We start from the raw sequence: 23,482 nt of genomic DNA on the forward strand, positions 1-23,482 counted from the left end.
TTATGCTCATAGAGACATGTAGCAGACATGTCTTAACAATTTGTTTCTTTGTTGATGCCAATAGGTAGCAGACATTTCTTTACATTTTGTATCTTGGTTTATGCCCATAGGTAAAAAGACGTTTCTTTAAAATGTGTTACTTTGTTTATGCCCAATCCATAGATATAATAATGTAGCAGACAATATGTCTTTACATTGTGTTACTGTGTTTATGCCCATAGGTAACAGACATTATGTCTTTACATTTTGTTACTTTGTTTATGCCCATAGGTGACTGACAATGTGTCCTTACATGTGTTTCATTGTTTATGCCCATAGATAGCAGCCATTTAGAACTTCACGTTTTGTTATCTGTTTATGACCATAAGTAATACACAATGTGTCTTTACATTTTGTTACTTTGTTTATGCCATTAGATAACAGGCATGTCTTAACATTTTTAGCTCACCTGTCACGAAGTCCGTTGTGCGTGTGTACGTGTGTGATTGTGTCCGTCAACAATTTGTTTGTGTAGACAGTAGAGGTCACAGTTTTTTATCCAATCTTTATGAAATTTGGTCAGAATGTTTATCTTGATGAAATCTGGGTTGGGATTGTAATTGGGTCATCTGGGGTCAAAAACTAGGCCACTAGGTCAAATAATAGAAAAACCTTTTGTAGACTACAGAGGTCACAGTTTTTATCCAATCTCTATGAAATTTGGTCAGAATGTTAATCTTGATGAAATCTGGGTTGGGATTGTATTTGGGTCATCTAGGGTCACAAACTAGGTCACTAGGTCAAATCATAGAAAAACCTTGTGTAGACAATAGAGGTCATAGTTTTCATCTGATCTTAATGAAATATGGTCAGAATGTTCATCCTGATAATAACTGATTTTGAATCGTTACAGGGCTCCCTCTGCTGTTTGCCAGATTCGCCAATGGCGCAAATTTAGCAAATTCAGCTAATAAAATAATCGTTTGACGAAAACGTGACAAATGCCGTCCCAGATAATAAACTCTTTCAGCTGTAGACTGTGCTTCAATACATCGCCGTGTTATTGACCCAAAAAATTGATACGCAGTCGGCATTAACACCGGTCAGTATCGGTCATCGAGACAAGGAAAATGGCTGAAAACAAAACAATGGTGTAATCGTTCATCTTATCAGCTTTAATAAACAATTACATCTGATTAAAGATTAAAGATTGCTGCCGATTTCACTCAATTTGAGTAAAAGCCATTAGCGAGTTATCAACTTAGTCACACAATGAACGTAAGTCAAGAAGTTGATAATTGATTTTAATTTCGAGAAATTCGTAATGTTTGTAATGATTAAAGGCTAAATGTGTTACAATTACAATTGTGAATGACGATAGATGAACGGGTATAAAACCCTTGACATTTTCGGCGAAAGTGTCAGAAATTGCGACTGCTATTATGGCGACCGTAGGCAATAAGCGTCCTTTGGACTCTGACGAATCTAATGACACGGTCTAAAAAAAAATCAAATCTGATAATAGATCATTCAAAGATGTTTGGCTTTTGGAATTCAAGTGGTTAGCCTATAATGCAAAATCAAAAACGATGTATTGCAAAATATGCATACAACTTTCAAAAATCAATTTCATTCACTTTGGGTGTAGTATGTTGAAAAAAGACATTTCAAAACACGAAAAATCAAAAGGTAATGAAAAAGAATGACAATCAATATTAAAATGAATATACATGAACAATTTTTATATTATTAATAATATATTTAAATAACAATAATATTTTGTTATGTTCATAATAAATATATATTGACACTTTTCAAAAAGAACTTTTTGTTTTGAAATTTAGCATACATGTATTAAATTTTGTTTATTTCAGATCACAAAGAGGCCTCACAATCTTGAAGTCTGAAAACATCAATGACAAATGCGCAGGCTGCAGCAATATCAAAAAGTAAAGCGGCTGTAGTGTCGGCTATGACTAATGTGTAATTTGCTGCACAACATACTCTCGCATCATCACTGGTTCCAGACCTGAACAGATTGTGTGTCTTGCAGGTAAAAGAAATAAATAAAACATCTTTAAAACAAATTTTATTTGTTTTAAATTGATTTATAAAATTTGATTTTGTTTATGTTTGCTACAAATATTGAGCAAAATATACTTGAAATCATAAATTATATTTTCAGGATGCAAATTTGTTTAAATATATTTTCAGGGTGCAACCCAGCTCAATGACCTTCGCGTTGACAGCCATTTGTCATATGAACGCAGCTCCAGTGTGTCGGAATTTCAAAAAATATGGCAGATGTTCTAAGGAGTGATCTTCTCCAGAAGATACTGACATCATGCAAGTACAGTATCATGATGATGAGAGTACAGACACTTCAGTAAAGCAAATTAATTGACCTATGTTAGACTTTTGGAAACTGATGTCAGTTTGGAATGGCTTTTCCACATACTTACTTTTTAGGTGTGGCTGAACTTCAAAGAGCAAATGCAGAGAGCATATATGAGAATGTAGTTAATTTGCTTGGTAGAAAGGGAATTGACATTCAACATCTCTCAGAAATTCTATTTAAATTAAAAACTTGGAGAACTTGTTGATTTTGTCCATAGACAGCCCACCAATGGACAAGTTTGATTTCAAACGTGCTTTCAAGATTTGGGCTGGATTGAAGTTGAGGCGGATTATGTATGTTCAGGATATCATGTGCTCATGTTATGTGAATTTATCATGTGCTTATTTTATGAACATGTGTTTGAGTTATGATGTGTGTATATCTATAAATGTTTTGTTGTACTGTTGTGTTTTTGTTATGCACACATGATGTGGTTCATGGCCTTCTGCTAAAATGTATGTTCAGGATATCATGTGCTCATGTTATGTAAATTTATCATATGCTTATTTTATGAACATGTGCTTGAGTTATGATGTATGTTCTTCTATAAATGGTTTGTTGTAAACTGTTTATTTTTGTTATGCACACATGATGATTATAGTAATAAACATATTAAAGCTTTGTTTTGTAGTTTCTTCTTTTACACCCCTTAGCCTAGACTAACAACAGGTGGTTCCTAATGCTTTGCTAAAACTTTGGCTACAGTGTCTAAAATTTGGCTACAAAAAATTACATTTGACTCAAATGTTGGTTACAGAAATTTTTGGGCCAGGGGGAGCCCTGATCGTATATAGGTCATCTGGGGTCAAAAATTAGGTCACCGGGCCAATTCTAGTAAAACCTTGTGTAGATGAAAGAGGTCAAAGTTTTCATCACGTCTAAATGAAACTTTGTCAGAATGTATTAATTAATGAAATCTGGCCTGGGATTGTATATGGGCTGATAGTATTTAAGTTGATGTGGCAAGGTTTGTCAGGTGAGCGATTCAGGGCCATCATGGCCCTCTTGTTTATATAAATGTTTCATGCCCTTGGATGGTAAAAATTGTTTTTTAGTGAGTTTTAAAATCTGTCTTTGATGTTTGTTGCTGTTTTTCTGTTCTCATCATGTTTTCTGTTGTTGTTTTCAGGTAAAGGTTCCAAAGACTCAGCTATGGAGATTTCATTAGATGATATAGGTAAGCAACATTTCTTGTCATGGTTAATTACGCCAATGTTGTTCAGTGGATTTTTCAGTGTTACATGGAAAGGCATACCGTGTGTAACATACATTGGGAAATATGGGGCTAAGAAGAATATGATTTCTGTACTACTTTAGTGCACAATTCCATAGATCACACGAGTCAGGGTCACACTTATAATTATAATGATTTTTAAATAGGAAACCTGTGACTATTTGTTGGGAAAAAGTAGGAGTCCCTAAGGAATGAGTAGGACCCAAAGGAAAAACTAGGTGTCCAAAAGGAATAAGTAGGAGTCCGAAAAGAAAAAGTAGGAGTCCCAAAGGGAAAAGGAGGAGTCAAAAAAAAAAATTGGAATCCATAAGGAAAAAGTAGGAGTCCCAAAGGAAAAAGGAGGAATCCCAAAGGAAAAAGTGGGACTCCGCACAGGCTAATCAGGGAAGACTTTTTCTGCTTTTATGAAATTTTCTGTTTTAAAAAAGTATCTTCTTAGCAAATATACAGTTTAGGTGGAAAGTGTAGTCCCTGATTAGCCAATAGCACAGGCTAATCTGGGACGACACTTTACATACATGCATTAAACCCCCTTTTCTCGGAGCATGTGGATGTCTGGCTATGTTCACCCAAAACTTCAGTTCCATGAGTCACTAAGTGACTGATGTAGGTTAGACAGGTAATTAACTTCATTTATTTTAAGAAGGCATTTCCCCTGAAATATGTCAGATCCAATTAATGTATCTTTCATGAAAACTTTGCAGGTCCCTGCTAACTATGATCATTTATATATAAAATACTGGGCTTTGATGCAGTTTTCCACTGCATATAATTCTCATCTTTCATTCATGGAATCAAGGTATCCTGTATCAGTTCAGAACAGCAACAGTAGTTGTCAGCCAGAGATGATTGTAAACATACATCAATAAATTTAGGAGAGATTTAGTGGCATGTATTGTTTTTGATAATTAGTGTCAGTCTCTGGTATCCAACATTAGTTGGAATCAAGCTAGGTGTCCTGTACATTTCAGAACAGCCTTTAAAGTATATAGTGCATATATTTCAATTGCTGCAATATTTTTAATTCAGGTAAACATATAATGGCTCTTGACATGGAGAATACTATGCTAGTGTCATGGCGTACTTGAATTTATCATATAAGTTGAAAAAAGGTGTAAGCTTTTGGAGAGGAGTTGAATTATTTTAAGCATATGATAATTGAAATGAACACCGCAGATGTATCATTTCCAGAATGACAATTGGAATGATATATCAATCTTGTTTGGAAACAATCTTGATTGAAAATCTTGTGCAATAAATGTTTTAAATATAATTGTTTCAGATGTGAGTGAGATTCCAGGCTACATTCCAGTAACAAAATCAACGCCAATATGGAAGAGGGACATGATAGAAAAGAAGAACCAGGAAAAGCTAGAAGAATATATTGTAAGATGATTGTCTCTGTATAGGGAATATCTTGTCAGATGTTTATGCCCCCGGATCGAAAGATATGGGGTGTATTGTTTTGGTCTGTCTGTCTGTCTGTCTGTCTGTCTGTCTGTCTGTCTGTCTGTCTGTCTGTCTGTCTGTCTGTCTGTCTGTCTGTCTGTCTGTCTGTCTGTCTGTCTGTCTGTCTGTCTGTCTGTCTGTCTGTCTGTCTGTCTGTCTGTCTGTCTGTCTGTCTGTCTGTCTGTCTGTCTGTCTGTCTGTCTGTCTGTCTGTCTGTCTGTCTGTCTGTCTGTCTGTCTGTCTGTCTGTCTGTCTGTCTGTCTGTCTGTCTGTCTGTCTGTCTGTCTGTCTGTCTGTCTGTCTGTCTGTCTGTCTGTCTGTCTGTCTGTCTGTCTGTCTGTCTGTCTGTCTGTCTGTCTGTCTGTCTGTCTGTCTGTTTGTCTGTCTGTCTGTCATTGTGTCAGTCATTGTGTGTGTCCCAAAACTTTAACCTTGGTTTAAGTTGATAACTTTTGCAATATTGAAGATAGCAACTTCATATGTGGCATGCATGTGTATCTAACGGAGCTGCACATTTTGAGTGGTGAAAAGTCAAGGTCAAGGTCATCCTTCAAGGTCAAAGGTCAAATATAATTGTATATTTCTTTCCTATAACTTTAACCTTCGCTAAAGTTTAGTCATAACTTTTTGAATATTGAAGAAAGCAACTTGATATTTGGCATGCATGTGTATCTCACGGAGCTGCACATTTTGAGTGGTGAAAGGTCAAGGTCATCCTTCAAGGTCAAAGGTCATTTTTATGGCTTCAAAGCGGCCCAATAGTGGCCATTGTGTTTCTGACAAACACATCTCTTGTTGTCTTGGTAAGAGTAATATCTTGTATGATGAATATCTAGTTACTTGTTTGTCTTGGTAAGAATAATATCTTGTATGATGAATATCTAGTTACTTGTTTGTCTTGGTTTGATGAATTCTTTGTTACATTAATCGATTGGCATGGTGTAAGGAATATCTTGTTTGTGAGTTTGATGTGGCTTAATGGATATGGTGTCTGCCTAGCGATCGGGAGGTCATGAGTTTGATCCCCACAAGGAGAGGTTCCATTGATCTTAACCAAAGACACCAAGTACTGGTTATAGGTTCAGGAAACGGACTCGAGAGGGTTTCTATAAGCCTGAGGCTTTCGATGCAATCGAGCTAATATAAATAGGTTTAATCTAAACTAGATGTTTTTGATCGTTTTAGGCATACACTTCTACACCGTTATTTCCAACACCAATAATCCGAAGTCACCGTTATTTTGAAGTATTTGTCGGGTCCCAATTTTGGTTCTTCATTGTTTAATGTAAAATTTCATTGTTAATTCGAACTTCGTTAAACCGAAGAAATCGTTAATTCAAAGTGATTCTGTCGGTCCCAACACTTTAATTGGCACCTAATTATCAATCTTTAATCCAAAGTCAAAACTGCAAAACACTGAGTGTAATTTATCACCTTTGTCATCCGAGTGTGGCTCGTCAAAAGTTGATAATTACACTTGTCATTTGCGCGTAGCGTGTTCATTTGATAATTTGTGCTATTCATTATATTTTATATCTTCCGTAATAAGATAAAAATAAAAAGCAGAAAAAGAATCGTTTTATTCCTCGGTTTGTTACAAGTAGAAATCTATTGCTATATGACTAGTTTACGTTTTTAAGTACAACAATTATTAATAGTATCGTGTAACTGAACCATACGAATTCCACAACGTTTTATTTTTAAAGAATCAATCAAAGAAGTGCGTTGTTTTAACTAATTTTATGGGAAACAGCACGTGCAGACATAAACATTGTGACGTCACATTTTAAACCAAAGATTCATACGCTCACAAATATAAAATTCCAATTTTAAGTAAAGCAATTATATTATGTATCATGTAGTATTTGAGTTGCACATGTATTATTAATCTTATTTGACTAGAACGAGCTTTTAGTCTTATCTGTCAGCTGTCAAAAAGTTCGGGAAAATAAACCTGAAATGGTACACAGATTACATCCTTTGAACCTGGAATAATCTCGCGATATGTTTCTGAAAATAACCAGTCAAATTTTTGACCGGTAAAATTAGCCTGTATGGATCCCTATATAAAATATGCTATAGATAAGGGGAGGTAACCAATCTATCAAAGAAGTCTAAGTCTGTCAAATGTTTATTTCGAATTATTGTTAATCCGAAGTTTTTTTTAACGGTCCCGACGACTTCGAAATAACGGTGTTGAATTGTTTATTGTTAGATGTTTGTCATTGTGTGAGAGATATCTTGTCTAATGTTTGTCATTGTGTGAGAGATATCTTGTTTAATGTTTGTCATTGTTTGAGGAATATCTTGTAAGATGATTGCCTTGGTTAGAGGGATATCTTGTAAGATGATTGCCTTGGTTAGAGGGATATCTTGTAGGATGATTGCCTTGGTTAGAGGAATATCTTGTAAGATGATTGCCTTGGTTAGAGGGATATCTTGTAAGATGATTGCCTTGGTTAGAGGAATATCTTGTAAGATGATTGCCTTGGTTAGAGGAATATCTTGTAAGATAATTGCCTCGGTTAGAGGGATATCTTGTAAGATGATTGCCTTGGTTAAAGGAATATCTTGTAAGATGATTGCCTTGGTAAGAGGAATATCTTGTAAGATGATTGCCTTGGTTAGAGGAATATCTTGGTAGATGATTGCCTTGGTTAGAGGGATATCTTGTAAGATGATTGCCTTGGTTAGAGGAATATCTTGTAAGATGATTGCCTTGGTTAGAGGAATATCTTGTAAGATGATTGCCATGGTTAGAGGAATATCTTGTAAGATGATTGCCTTGGTTAGAGGAATATCTTGTAAGATGATTGCCTTGGTTAGAGGGATATCTTGTAAGATGATTGCCTTGGTTAGAGGAATATCTTGTAAGATGATTGCCTTGGTTAGAGGAATATCTTGTAAGATGATTGCCTTGGTTAGAGGAATATCTTGTAAGATGATTGCCTTGGTTAGAGGGATATCTTGTAAGATGATTGCATTGGTTAGAGGAATATCTTGTAAGATGATTGAGTTGGTTAAAGGGATATCTTGTAAGATGATTGCCTTGGTTAGAGGAATATCTTGTAAGATGATTGCCTTGGTTAGAGGAATATCTGTAAGATGATTGCCTTGGTTAGAGGGATATCTTGTAAGATGATTGCCTTGGTTAGAGGAATATCTTGTAAGATGATTGCCTTGGTTAGAGGGATATCTTGTAAGTTGATTGAGTTGGTTTTAGGAATCTCTTGTGAGATGATTCTATAAATAAGGTAAAGCACCAGTAATAGTCCATGTTTCTGGTGATAATATTACATGTCCTCATACTGATTTATTGAAGGCAAGAAGAAGAGGGAGAAAGAGGAGGCAGAGAAATGGAAGAATGTGCCGGCCTGGAAACGCAAGCTTCTGGTGGAGAAAGCAAAGGAGAGCGATCAGAAGTCAGAGGAGGAAATGAAAAAGGTGAGCGCACTCATGGGGCCAGTGAGTGGTAGATATTTTTGAATGTGGGTGATCTGGGGGGGGGGGGGGGGGGGTGAGAAAATGCAGAAAATGATTAAATGAACATTAAATGGTGAGCGGACTTATGAATGAATGAGTGTGTGTAAGAAAAGACAAAAATGATAAAATGAAGTTTACAAGGTGGGTGGACTAATGGAGTAAGATATTGTTGAAATTATAGGTTCCATTATTGATTTTACTAACAGTTTTGCAGCAATCCCTGGTATTGTTCTCTAGATCTTCTTCATAGACACCAAGTACTTGTTCTGCCGGGGAATCAGACTAATTGTAATGTCTAATAAGCCAATATGTAATGTACCAAAAATGAATGGGTTTTAAACAGATATGTGGTTTGCAAGTTGGAATCCCAGCCTGGCCATATATATTTGATGGGATTAGTTTTGCAATTTTCTTTGGTCATTCACCCGCTGCCCCAGATTCAAGAAGGGGACTTTATTGGTATTAAGTATGTTGCCAATTGATGCTTTTGCTTGTCCATGAAAAACGTAAGTTGAGTAATGGGGCACAATCAAACTAGACCAAGCTAAAGCAGTGCCACTAATTACATTTCCTTAATTGAATGGATAACTAAAATTTCAAGATGCACCCATGATTGGGCAAATATAGCCAGTTGTAGGATATTTCTTGAATTTGAGAGCTTTCATGTCATTTATTATGTTTCAAATGTACAACTTTGTAAGGAAATAGTGATTCCAATCGCTGGACAGGCCAAAATGTGTGTGGGTATTGGTTTCTTTGGCCTTTGCCCCATATCTCTGATCTCAGTAGGGAATTGTCAGTTACTGGCATAAGTATTTGAATTAAGTAGACCTAACCTAGGAAAAGAGGGCCATGAAATGAGGGAAATATTGTTGAACACTGCAAACAAACTAACAAACAAACATACAAAACATTCCCAAACAGTGGTAATTCCTATGCAATCACAATATTGGAACTATTAACATAATCTCACTGTTTATTTATGCTGTTTAGATGATACCCACTGTAAGTGAACAAAATTAAAGCGAGCATGTGTGGTTATTTTTCCCTTTCATCAGTATCCTCACTTTCTTCTTTATCGACCATTTTCTCTAGAAAAGGAAAAAGAGATGCTAGCAAAGGGAGACTATCTCATGAAGTATAGAGGACAGGTATAGCCTGAATAATATTGAGAAGACCCCAGTATAACTTGTGCAGTTATCTCCCATTTGTTTCCTAGTGAAATATTATTTTCAACCTCAAAACCGAGTAAAGCCCATTTATTGCCGGTACTTGTACTGTGATCTCCTTTCTTTCCTGGCGACTTATTATTTTCAACAGTGACTACACATTGTGTGAGTACAGTCCCCTTATTAACTCTTATGGTTATCTCCCATTTTTGCCCTTTTCTGACATCAGTGAATGTTCAAGCAATCCTTCTCCTTTAATATATATGGTTTATGTTGTATATATCTTGATTAAAAAAAACACCTAAGCTAAAGATTTTGTTCATTTGACCACCATGTTTTGTTTTTGAAAGCAAATATTGAGCCTTTTAGTGTGGTAACCCTATACATTTAATAATACATAATAATAATAAGCCTGATTTTAACCCATTGAGTATGAGTGTGCATGGTTTAATTTTAATTGAAAATGAAAAGAAAAAGGTAGTTATGAGAACTTTGATACATCTCGACCTGAGCACAAGGTACTCATAGTGAGCTTTTGTGATCGCCGTTTGTCTATCTTGGGCCATGCGTTATCAACATTTGCCATGTCAACACTTCTGAGGCCACATTTATTGTCGGATTTCCATGAAACCTGGTCAAAGATTTGTCATAATGATGTCTTGGACAAGTTTGAAAATGGTTCCGGTTGGTTGAAAAACATGGCCACCAGGGGGCAGGACATTTTTCCTAAAGGCGATAGTAAACCTTGTAAACATTCTAGAAGTCACATTTATGGTCAAATCTTTATTTAACTTGGTCAGAAAATTAATTGTATAATAACTCAGATGAGCGCCTTAGGGCCCATTGCCCTTTTTTATTTGATGTTTATGTAAAGTCAATTTAGCATCAATGATGGAAAAGTGCAAAAAAATATTGCAAATTTGAAATTACAAGTTATAGTGAATATGACTAAGAAAACCAAATTAGCAAAGTTTATTCTGGAATGCTCAAGAAAGTTTAGGATCAGCACACAAAATTATGTTTGATCAGGTTAGATGAAACAAACAGTTGTTTGCTTTATGGGTATTCATCATGATTGTGTGAGAAAACCAGTTTGCAGGGAAAGTAAAGCACAATGCATGTTCAAAAGCATGCCTGATTTGGAATGAAGCATTCACATGTTACAGTTGTTGTTGAAAATAATTTACTGAACATTTACAAAACCTACAACAAGATAACAGTATCTGTGGCATGAACAATTGGTGGCACTTGAAAGTACAATCTTTCAGTGTTACTTTAACCCTTTCAGTGCGGGAACCGAATTTTGAAGGCCTTTGCAAACAGTTTGAATCCAGATGAGACGCCACGTTCTGTGAACATGGCGTCTCATCAGGATCCAAACTGTTTGATATTCTGATAGTATTCTTTGAAAAAATCGAAGAAAATGCTAATTTTAGAAATTCAGCAGACGACATTTTAGGAGATGAAAAATTTCCCAGCATGCAAAGGGTTAAGCTTAGTAAGAATGCTAACTTTTTTTGTGAAGGATGAAAATTGTTTAGCCTTGCTCTGGAAAAACAGGACTAAAAGCATATGCCTAAAGTGTTTTCCTAGATCAGCCTCTGCAGTCTGCACAGGCTATTTAGGGACGATACTTTCTGCTTTTATGGCATTTTTCATTTAAAGCAGATCTCTTCTTTGCTGAAATCTATTTTAGACAGAAAGTGTTGTCTCTGATATACATGTGTGGACTGCACATGCTTATCTGGGACTACACTTTGTGCACATGCATTAAGCCCTGTTTTTCGAGAGCAAGACTTTATTTGAAACTTATTTTATATAGTTGTGTAGTTTGGTTGCTGTTCATAAGAATTTCTGCACTTAATACTGTTGATAAAAAATTAATTACTCTTGGAAGAATATAGAATTGACATTAAATAGTGTCATGATCTTAATAGCCTATCCTTACACAGAAGATGTTTATATTCATTTTGTATTATTAAATGGTATGATTTGGTTCTATACCAACATAAAAGGAGCTCTGTAAGAAATGTTTCAAAGTGTGCTTGTATGTTTGTCTCCCTTATTGGTATGTTTGTCTCCCTTATTGGTATGTTTGTCTCCCTTGCATTTCTGCATGACCTAACTAATACCACTAACATTGTTTGTTTGCTAGGCTGCTGATGAAGAGGCCAACAGAAAACGACGGGTAAACTTTTACACCATTGTCTTTAAATATCAGTGCCCCAGATAATTATTTGGGAAATAGGGGTTTCACCCATTGATTTTGAAAAATAGGGTGATTTCATTCTTGAAATAGGGTGAAATGAGATATAAAAATGCATACTGTAAAATGATTGCCGCTTTACTTCTGTTGAAGCTGCACACTTTTATTGATTCAATAAAACTGTAAACTATCATCATTAACTTTAATAAACTGATGTTTCATAATATCTTTAATCCTTGAAACTGTCCATAATATAGATTCTTAACTTTAAACTTAACAAAAAAAAATAACACTAATGATTCGGCACTTATTGGCTTTCTCTTTTTTGGTTCAACGTTTGCGATCGACTGATATTTTTGCGCAACAATCGCGGACGTCTTTCGACCTCTCTTAGACGTTTTATTTCGCATCGTAATATAAGCTGAATGTACAGACGCTTTACAATGAACGACGGATTAAGTCAGATTTAAAACGCATGTATGTCGTCTTAAATAATTTCGTCATACTAATTTATTATCCCCTGCCATAGGCGGAGGGATATTGTTTTGGCGTTGTCCGTCCGTCCGTCTTTCCGTCCGTCCGTCGGGCACTTATGTGTCCGAAGCCATATCTTGGAAGTGCTTTGGCGGATTTCATTGAAACTTGATATAAGTATGTATATGGATATGAGGATTCTGTGCCAAATTGCATTGTACACCATCTGTTAATAACGGATTTATGGCCCTTTGTATCTTGAAAAAAAATGTTTTTTTTTGTGTCCAGGGCAATATCTTAGAAGTGCTTTGGCGGATTTCATTTATACTTGGTATGAGTATACATATGGATAAGAGGATGATGCACGCCAAATGACATTGTACACCATCTGTTAATTACGGAGTTATGGCCCTTTGTATCTTGAAAAAATGCTTTTTTGAGTGTCAAATATAACACTTTTGTGTCCAGAAGCATATTGGTTGGGGATATAAATTCAACGAATTTGCTTGTTTAACAATGAAATTTAGTCCGCAGAGTGTTTGGATAACTTTGACTGTTTTCCTGCTCCATCATCGAGGCGCTTGCTGAATGCAAGCGTCGCCGCATTATGATAATAATTCCAAAGAGAAAATACCGAAAATGAGCAAAGCATTTTCGATCGAAGCTATTGTATTGTACGCATCAAATTTGACGAATTTGCGTAAAAGTCAAATCGGTTGCGTTTTCAATACGCATGATATTGTATTTCTTTGCGTTTTTTAACATTTTAATAGGGTGAAAGACGCAGATACGCAGCTTATCTGGGACACTGAAATATAAGCTGTGCCTTTGGTAAACAGGGTCTATGTTTGTGCGTGAAGTGTCGTCCCAGATCAGCCTGTGCACTCAGCACAAGCTAATTACTTTATGGAAGTCTCTTCTTATCAAAAATCCAGTTAAGGCCAAAACAATGTTTCCAGATTAGCCTGTACAGTCTGCAACACTTTACACACATGCATAAAGCCCTGTCTCCCCAGAGCAAGGGTTCATATTCATCAATATTCAATGTGTTTTTGGGCAATAGTTGTTATTCATAACTCAGTGAACACTTTCTTTTTGCTAATTTACACGAGGGACAGAGTGTCCTAAATCATTGGATTTATGTATTGTGATTTAGACTTAAGTGACCTTAAATCTTTTGCCTTAAAAAAAGTATTTCAAACTAAATTGACCTCAAATCGTTAATATGGCAATATTTATGTTTTACAACTGCATTACTGGTAATTTTTAAAAGTTATTTGTACAGAGGGATTTGTTGAGTTTCATATAATAAAAAAATTATGTTCTATTTGTATTTAATACCTAGGACTTTTGGTCGGTGTTTATCGTATTTCAAGGCTACATTTTTTACTAAGTAAAGATGTTAAATAAAAAATTTAAAATTGTTACATGTAACAATATGAATATGCATCCATCATTACGCATTAATGAAAGGTTCATAAAGCAATACTAATAAGTTAGTGATTTAGTGTCTTGCCTATTCTGAAGTGCTGATATGTTAATAATTAATCATCATTGCAGACAGGTTGTTGTTAATACTTGCCTGCAAAATAGTGTGTAAATTGCATTTGTGTTATTTTTATTTACAACATAGCATGGTTCTTTGCTGTGAATAACATTGAGATTTAGGTAATTTTGAAAAGCTTCATGATCTACTTAAAGAGTTTGAATATTAATCAGTAAACTGTAACAGTTCTGAAAATTACAATCCAAAATTTTACTTGCTGAACCGTGTACCCCTTATAAATGCACTTTGATGAGTTTGTAGTCCCTTAAAAAACTAATTAAATTTAAAATTGTTGTACTAGAATCAAGTTTTAAAATCTTCATTTCCAACCTTAAGATACTGATAAGCAGCAAAAAGCATAAAACCTGAACAGACTGTGAGTTACTTGCAGGCTGTTCTGGTTTTATGTTGGTTGCAAAAGACATTTTCAGTTTGCTTCTAATGGGGAAAAGGTTAAACACAACTATTGTTATGCCCTCCTTGGAAGACATTGCCATATACAAGTCACATTGATAGTCTGTACATCTGTCCATGGGTAGGTATTTGGGAAATTTTCTTTCTCAGCCATAACTTGCCATATAATGATAGATTTGCAACCTGGCACAAATATCAAGCATCACAGGGTGTTGAGTGTAAGACCAATCTCCCTCCAAGGTAAAGATTACACTTCGGGATAAAAGGTCAAATTTGACCATGAAACAGCTTGAACATTCCTTTCTCAGCTCAGCCAAAAGTTTGCTATATAGAAAATAATTTTAAAAAGAATTCTTGAAGTCACATTAGTTTATTATGAAACTTTCTTAGAACATCATGTTTTAATTAGTACTCCATTAAGTGTGATATGGTTCTTGTCCATTGAAAAACATAGCCACCATAAAGCGGGGCAGTTTGCCTAATATTGCTATTGTAAAACCATTTGAAAACCCCCAGAAGTTACATTTTTATCCACTCATTGTGAAACATGCTAAGAAAATAAAAAATGTGTTGTTACAAAAACTAGGTAAAAAATGATTTGTTCAAAAACATGTCTGTTAGGTATGTAACAATGTTCCTTACAAGTCTTTTGTGTATTCTTGTGACACTCTTGTTTAGTATATTTTTCAAACCTATACAAAATGAAGAAAACAAATATTTAAATGTTCAGTCTCTTTATGCTTCTTTTTATACTTGCATTTGTCATGAATTATCTTCTTTTAAATGCTCATCAGGCAAAAGAAGCTGAGGAGGAGAGAAAGGCCCGTATCAAGGAGCAACAGGAAATGGAAAAGAAGATGCAGGTATATTTTTGAATGGAAATCAGTTGTCCTGAAATGAAGAGCTTTGTTCAAACTTTTTGGTTGGAGGCCAGTAGCCAAATGAAAAAACTACATAAATCTTTCTGCTAGTGTTATATATAATACGTATTTTTACAAAATGAAACTGAATCGAGGTTAGTATTTCTTCTTTTTATTTCATTTACCTCCAGGACCAAGAGTATTATTATACAGCTATTATATAAGTTACTGTATTTTTATTAATATGAGTTACTGTGAAACCATTTATTTATGTCAGCATGAAAAAAACAACTTTTTCCTCAACACATAAATTCGCCTATTCCTAATTTTGAAAAAAGCAATATGCTTCCATCATTTTCTGATTTGATATACTTGTGAGGGTAGAATGGGTAACTTGGGAATAAATTGCAGGAGGTGGGCCACCTTTATCACATGCCAATGCACTAGTCCATTGAGGTTATAGTAACAGGCCCTTCTTATTTGAAGCAATGATGCCACTTTCCAATTAGTCTATTTTAATCAGTGGTTGATCACACATTGTCATTAATTGTGTTTATTGTCTTTGATATGCAACACGTTGGCAGTTTAAATTGCAATACCCATGAAAACACAATACACTCAATGGGTTAAAAAAATGTTAAAAATTCAATCTTCATTTCTATTATACCAAAAAGAAGTGATACAGCTTTACTGCATTAGCCTTTTACAAGAAATGTCAGTGTCAGCAAGGATGTATAATACTAATAGAGGGATCCGCAACTCCATGCATAAATCCAATAACGGCAAAAATATGCTGTCGTCGCTGATAATCCAGTCAGAAAAGCCGATAATTATTGATTTTATCGACAACGCGTAATAGCTTAACGGTGTTAACCGAGATGATATTTGACCATGGTAATTTAAATCCCGATTGTCACGTCATTTATCATTCAATATTTAAAATGTTACCCATTTTAGAAAGCTGAAATGTTGCTCTTTCTAGATATCTAATTTATATGTCAATGCATAACATATTAAAAAAGATATGACGAGTTAAACACAAAGCAATTACTTTTTGTCTACCAGCTGCGGTGGAGTTTCGGGTAAAAATATCGTCACCTTCACTGTAAAATATATTATTGCATTGTCATTTTTAGTCAGAAATTTGACAAGTAACATTCATTAGAAAGCTTATAGATTGAGTTTTTTGAGTTATGTTTGATTGTTTATTTGAACTTAATTCAAGTTATTGCGTCGAGTTAAAATCAAACGTTTTACCGGCAGCCGCGGTCGATTTAAGCGGCTGCGAAACGTGATATTCAATTTTAGATCACCAAATTATAACCGCTTTTAATTAAATATTTAAGAAGTTACCATCGTTCGAAAAGCTTGGAGATTGATTGTTTATATTGAGTAATTTAATTAGAAAACAGATAAAAAAATGATACGGAAATCGCGATACCGATTTTTTCTGTGTTCTCAACCGCGTCAGATACTGTATCTGTAATTTCCCATCAGTTGCGAAAAACTATTCTCAAATAGACGTTTATTAAAATAAATTGTTTATATATAAATAATATCAATTACAATGTTTAAAAGATTAATTATATTGACTTATACAAAACATACACGTGCGGTCTACTGTAATAACAAGTCTTTAGCCTAAAATAACAGAATCAATATCGTATATGCTTTTTAAATATGTCCACGACAGAATTCGATACATTGTCCATCGGTTTATATAAAGTTTAATAATCAGTATAATCTAATATAAACCTGATGATTCAAATAAATTGGTACATGTCGGCTTGTTTAACATACTTTTCCGCCATTTCCCCCCAAATTCAAATCCAGAAAACTAACATAATTAGTATCGTATATGCCTTTCAAATATGTCCACGACACAATACGATACATTGCCCATCGGTTTAAATAAAGTTTAATAATCATTATAATCTTATATAAACCTGATGATTCAAATAAATTGGTACATGTCGGCTTGTTTAACATACATTTCCGCCATTTTGAAATCTATCCTCTACCGAAGACTATTATTTGCAACCTGATTTTATGACTTTATCATCATAATCTAACATAAATATACATGCGTGACTGATTTTGAAAACATACCTGTCATTGTACCATGTGTATTTGGTCTCGATGATCGTTTAATAACGGTGATTATGATGATTTTTTAACCTAACAAATGTCGTCTTATCCACCATTTTCGTTCTCAGCTTTAGATGAGTGCGCATGCGCGAAAACTGCACGACAGCATATTCGGCTTAAATTGGAGTGGCAGATCCCTCTATTATACATCCCTGGTGTCAGTCAAGTACACAGTATGCTTTACTCCCAATTTGTGTAATAGCAGGATTTATCTAGATTGTGATAAAGACGCAGGATGTATGCGTGAATTATGTTGGATATTTTGTCTTTCATGTATACGGTTATTCGGTCTTATTTGTTTTTAATATTGGGCATAATAATTCGTTACGTACTAAAAAAATTTGATTGGTCTACCAACAAAATATACGAACTTTAATGTTTTGCAAGTAATAATGGCTTCACAGTACATACATTTGAAAATTTCTAGCATTCACTGGAATGTTTTTATGCAACAAATTTAATTTTCATGTGGCATGATAAAACAAATATGAATTAATTATCTGTGATTTTCGGTTATTGGTCCTCTTCGTTGATAAGTGCTTGACCAGTATCCGTTTCAAAAGCTTAAGGCTTATAGACAATATTGAGTCAGTTTCCAAAGAAGACAAAGTACTTGCAGGTGCCTATGGAAAGATCTCCAGTACACTCATTAATATTGGATCTAACCCAAGACCTCACATGGCAAGGCAGTCACTATATCCATCAGACCATTACAATTTAGTGATTTAATAAGATAGAAAACAAATTAAGATGCATTAGCGGAAATTATTATTTTAAAGATATCATTCAGATGAAATGTACTGCATGTTTTTTTTTGTATTACAAAGATAACCAATGAATGAGGGACTTAAACGGTTGTATATAAATCCATGACTATTTCAGAAAAAAAACCTATATTATTGTGCAAAGATTTTGTAAAGCCAAGAAAATAGCTATACAGGTCAAGCATGATTGTTAGAATTCTCAGTTTGGAAGTACTTTCAAAATATTGACATTGTTGCATAATTTTGAAGATTTCCTTATGAAGTTGAAAACAGCGCAGTTTTCCAACATTTAAAAGGGCTCTCAAAGTGATAAATTCCATAACTTCCTTCAGATCTTAGTCTTTTTCATAAAAAACATTCAAGAAAGTGAAGTATATTTTCATCTGTAGAAGCAGTTGAATTATGCTCAAGTTTAGAACACCTTTTTAGCTCACCTGAGCACAACATGCTCATGGTGAGCTTTTGTGATAGCCTTTTGTCCGTCGCCCGTCATTCGTCTTCAATGTTTTGCCTTGTGAACACTCTAGAGGCCACATTTATAGTCTGATCTTCATGAAACTTAGTCAGAACATTTGTCCCAATGATACCTCGACCGAGTTCGAAACTGGGTCATGCTGGGTCAAAAACTAGGTCACAAGGTCAAAAAAGTAAAACCTTGTGAACACTCTAGAAGTCACATTTAATGCCCAATCTTTATGTAACTTTGTCAAAATGTTTGTCTTAATGATATGTTGGTTGAGTTCAAAAGTGGTTCCGGTCCGTTGAAAAACATGGCCGCCAGTGGGCGGGGCAGTTTTCCGTATTTGGCTATAGAGAAACCTTGTAAACACTCTAGAAGTCACAATTTTTTTCCAATCATCATGAAAATTGGTCAAAACATTGGGTTTATTGATATCTCTGACGAGTTCGAAAATGGTCTAGAACGGTGAAAAAACGTGGCCGCCAGTGGGTGGGGCAGTTTTCTCTATATGTATACAGTGAAAACATGTGAACACTCTAGAAGTCACATTTTTGGTCAAATCTTCATGAAATTCGGTCAGAACATTTGTTTTCTGGATATGACGGTCTAGTTTGAAAATGGTTCGGATCGGTTCAAAAACATGGCCGCCAGGGGGGGGGGGGTCTTTTTCCTTATATTTATATAGTAAAAAAGCTTGTGAACACTCTAGAAGTCACATTTTTTGCCTAATCATCATGAAATTTTATCTAAACAAGGATTTTATAGATATCTTGGACGAGTTCAAAAATGGTCATGATCGGTGAAAAAACATGGCCACCAGCGGGCGGGGCAGTTTTCTCTATATGTGTATAGTGAAAACATGTGAACAGTCTAGAAGACACATTTTTTGCCCAATCTTCATTAAATTTGGTCAGAACATTTGTTTCCCTGATACCACGGTTGAGTTCAAAAATGGTTTGGATAGGTAAAAAAACATGGCTGCCAGGGGGGGGGGTCTTTTTCCATATATTTATATAGTAAAGACGCTTGTGAACACTAGAAGTCACATTTTTTGCCTAATCATCATGAAACTTGGTTAAAACATTGGTTTTGTGAATATCTCGGACGAGTTCGAAAATGGTCGTGATCATTTGAAAAACAAGGCCGCCAGGGGGTGGGGCAGTCGTCTTAATATGTTTATTGTGAAAACATGAGAACAGTCTAGAAGACACATTTTTTGCCCAATCTTCATGAAATTTGGTCAGAACATTTGTTTCATGGATATGACAGTTGAGTTCGAAAATGGTTTGGATTGGTAAAAAAACATGGCCGCCAGGGGGGTCTATTTCCTTATATTTATATAGTAAAAAAACACTCGATGTCACATTTTTAGCTAGTTCCTTCGGGTCTGAGGTGAGTGCCTTAGGTCCTATGGACCTCTTGTATTTATTTTTGTTATCTAGATCTATATGAAAATTATGATAGAATTAATATTAAATGAGGTTAAAGTTTAATGATGAACATTAAAATTGTTAATTTAGGTCGAAATGCACATTTAAATTTTGATTACAGGTGGAAACAGACACTGAAATTGTTAATTAAGGTGGAAATGCACGTTGAACTTTTAAATTACAGATGGAAATGCACATTGAAATTGTTGATTACAGTTGAAAATGCACACTTGAAATTGTTATTACAGGAAGAAATGCAGGAACTTCCAGAATGGAAACGAGAAATAATGATGAAGAGGGGAGGAGCAATCAAGAACTGGGCGGATGAGAGGGAAGGGCAAAATGACCAGGTGGGCTAGTAGGCAACACCCATTGGGCAGATATGCCAAAAACCTTGATTCATGATTGACATGTGGTGTGAAACTTTGTTTTTGAGTGTGAAGCATGATTTTGAAAAACAATAACATGTTGTTTTCAGTTGATGATTTCTTGAACTAGTATGTTAGTGTCGGTGTCATTCAATTTTAAGTTTTTATATTAAAAAACAACATTAGGTATATCAGCATGCTGTTTGTGTTAGTGAGAAGATAGTTTGGTATGCTGTATTTTGTTTTTGTGTGTACTGACAACTGACTGCATTTCTCCATGTGCATGTAAAATAGTGCGAATACATAGTTATAGTTTCTGTGTGTCCAGTTATAGTTTAAAATATCAAGAACCTTACCGAAGGCAATGAAGCTTTAATTATTTTACCAATTTCTATTATTTGTAGACATTTATTTAAGATTTGTGTTTGTTTGACCGTAACCTGCATTTGAGATTTTATGAACTAAACTTGCATTTGAGTTGGTTGGGTTCGTTATGAACAGTAACACTTGTAACACAAACTTGGTTGATTGTAATAAATGCAGGTGTGTGTGTGGGGGGACTAACTGATTACGCTCGATTGGTCATTGTCGGCTTGGGTACTACTAACATGAACCCCGGGTACTCTTAAGTACGCTTACATGTACCACGGGTATGTTAAATATACTTTATTGTACCTGGTCGATATTAGACTGTACCCGAGTTGTATTCCCGCCAAAAATCCATTGTCATAAAACGTGCTACAGATTATCTTAAACAAATTTCTCTTTAAAAAAACTGCATCAACATGCTTTCTATGCCCCCGGATCGAAAGATTGGGTGCATATTGTTTTAAGCCTGTCAGTCATTCATTCATTCATTGTTTGTGTGCCAAAGCTTTAACCTTGGTTAAAGTTTTGCAATAACTTTTGCATTATTGAAGATAGCAACTTGATATTTGGCATGCATGTGTATCTCATGGAGCTGCTCATTTTGAGTGGTGAAAGGTCAAGGTCATCCTTCAAGGTCAAAGGTCAAATATATGGCTTCAAAGCGGTGCAATAGGGGGCATTGTGTTTCTGACAAACATATCTCTTGTTGAGTATATGAGTTGCAATAATATAGAGGACATTTTACAGAAAATTTACATAAATGTGAATATAATTAATTAAGAAAAAATAGGTGACAACGACCAGTTAAGCGTTTAATTTCCGGGGTACGTTTTAGTATATTTACCGTACCCGGGGTATATGTAAGTATACTTAAGAGTACCCAGGGTACATATAAGAAGTACCCGAGCCAAAAATGAGCAATCGAGCCTGACTTACAATAAAATGATATTTTGAATTAATTATGTCTTTGCAAATATGATTCATAATGATTGTAAATTCTTTCATTTACTTGTAGCATATATAAGCTTCTAATGAAATCCATTTCATAATATGTTAATATTGATTGTTTGTATAGACTGATTGTAAGTTATTCATTTGATATAACCTGACTCTCTCAATATTTTTGTTTCATTTAAGCGAACTGAGGGTTTCACTTTATTCTAATGATATATCTGGCGAATTTTAAACTTGTTTCATTGTGCAGCGCAGTTTTCCTTACATGGCTATAGTTAAATCTTTTGAACACCCTATTAGTCTTTTTTGCCTAATAACCATAAAACTTGTACAGAATGTTTGTTCTAATGATATCTCATCAGATTTCGAAAATGGTTTTTATTTGTTGAAAAACATGGTCATCAAGGTTTGGTACTGTTTTCTGAATATGGTGATTGTGTAAACTTGTGAATATTTTCATAGGTCACATTTTATTTTTACTAATGGTCATAAAAGATGCTCCAAAATTCAAACATTTGTTAAAATTATATCTGATTCGAATTCGAAAACAGTTGTGGTTTGTTCATTTTGGTCTCAGGTGAGTGCCTGTGTGCCATGCGCCCTCTTGTTTAATGATATCCATGTAGAGTATATGTACAACAGTCACCTTTTTATAACGCCACAAACACATTTTGTCTTCAAAGTTAATTTTTATGCTATACATGTAATTTTTATTAAAAGATTAAATGAAAATGTTCAGTATTCTGTTCAATTAAGTTTCATTTGAATATAAATCTAAAAGTGTACAAAATTGTTGTACATAATATTATATATGTGCTATTTGCTTTTTGTGATGTAAAATGTGTAGAAAAAAAACAATCGTGTATGCAATATAAATATATTTTGAACTTTAAGTACCAGCTTTAATCATGTATGCGCAATGTGATTTGTAAATATGCTATACACACTTTTAGCCTAATTAAAAAAAATTCCAAGGGACTACAAAAGCGTCAAAATACTTATCTAAGTGGTAAAGAGTTAACCTGTGAGACCATTAAATAAATTAAAAGTTTTGGTCAAGGCATGCTACAATCATTACACATTAGAATATGACTGCATGGTATTAATTACTGCCAACCTATGACAGTTTTCAGTAGGCTTAAGTTTAAGTTATATACCATTATATACCATCAAATATTAATTTTCTGCAAACAGTTTTGAATCAGAAGATACTAACATATGAACTGAATGCTCTAGGGCCTCGGCACAATTTCAGCATGTTTTGGGTCTGGGCTGTTACTTTGTCATTCATCATTCAATTTTAAGATAACATACCAAAATGACTTCTCTGAGGAGACTGAGTGTGGTGTGATCTGCTCATCTCATTTCTATACAGGTCAAGGTAACACTTTGTGGTCAAAAGTCAAATTTGCCTTGCGTTTTTTTACATAATTGAAGTTCGGAGATAAAAGTGGAATCTTTCTGATCACAATGGATACTTGGCCTTTTGCTTTACTTTTTGAATCAGCACTAGTTGGTTAAGGTGTATTTAATGTATTTTTTAGTGGAAAGTATTTATTTTGTGCAATATATCCTTAATTGTTGATATTCCTTAATAAAATGTGTATATTTATACAGCTTAATATTTCTTGTATCTAGGAAAGAGGTATTTCTTTCATTTTATAATATGCATTGTATCTGTTTTTATTGTACAAATTGAATCCAAACGTCATGCAGTGGCCATAATATAGTTTTAACAAGAAGCTATTACTAACCGTTCTTCTTGTTGTACTCAAAG

General features: G+C 34.6%; 1 protein-coding gene across 1 annotated transcript in view; it reads left to right on the forward strand.

The window, feature by feature from the left end:
• The window catches only part of LOC127834129 (unconventional myosin-XVI-like), a 165,942-nt gene that overhangs the window by 128,365 nt on the left and 14,095 nt on the right, over positions 1-23,482 (forward strand). The window contains exons 38-44 of the mRNA XM_052359758.1: positions 3,507-3,554; positions 4,894-4,997; positions 7,143-7,152; positions 8,383-8,504; positions 11,868-11,900; positions 15,147-15,215; positions 20,263-20,364. Coding sequence (XP_052215718.1) covers positions 3,507-3,554; positions 4,894-4,997; positions 7,143-7,152; positions 8,383-8,504; positions 11,868-11,900; positions 15,147-15,215; positions 20,263-20,364 — 488 coding nt within the window. The remainder of the gene's footprint in view (positions 1-3,506; positions 3,555-4,893; positions 4,998-7,142; positions 7,153-8,382; positions 8,505-11,867; positions 11,901-15,146; positions 15,216-20,262; positions 20,365-23,482) is intronic.

The sequence above is a fragment of the Dreissena polymorpha genome, chromosome 6 (assembly GCF_020536995.1).
Source record: "Dreissena polymorpha isolate Duluth1 chromosome 6, UMN_Dpol_1.0, whole genome shotgun sequence".
Taxonomy (NCBI): domain Eukaryota; kingdom Metazoa; phylum Mollusca; class Bivalvia; order Myida; family Dreissenidae; genus Dreissena; species Dreissena polymorpha.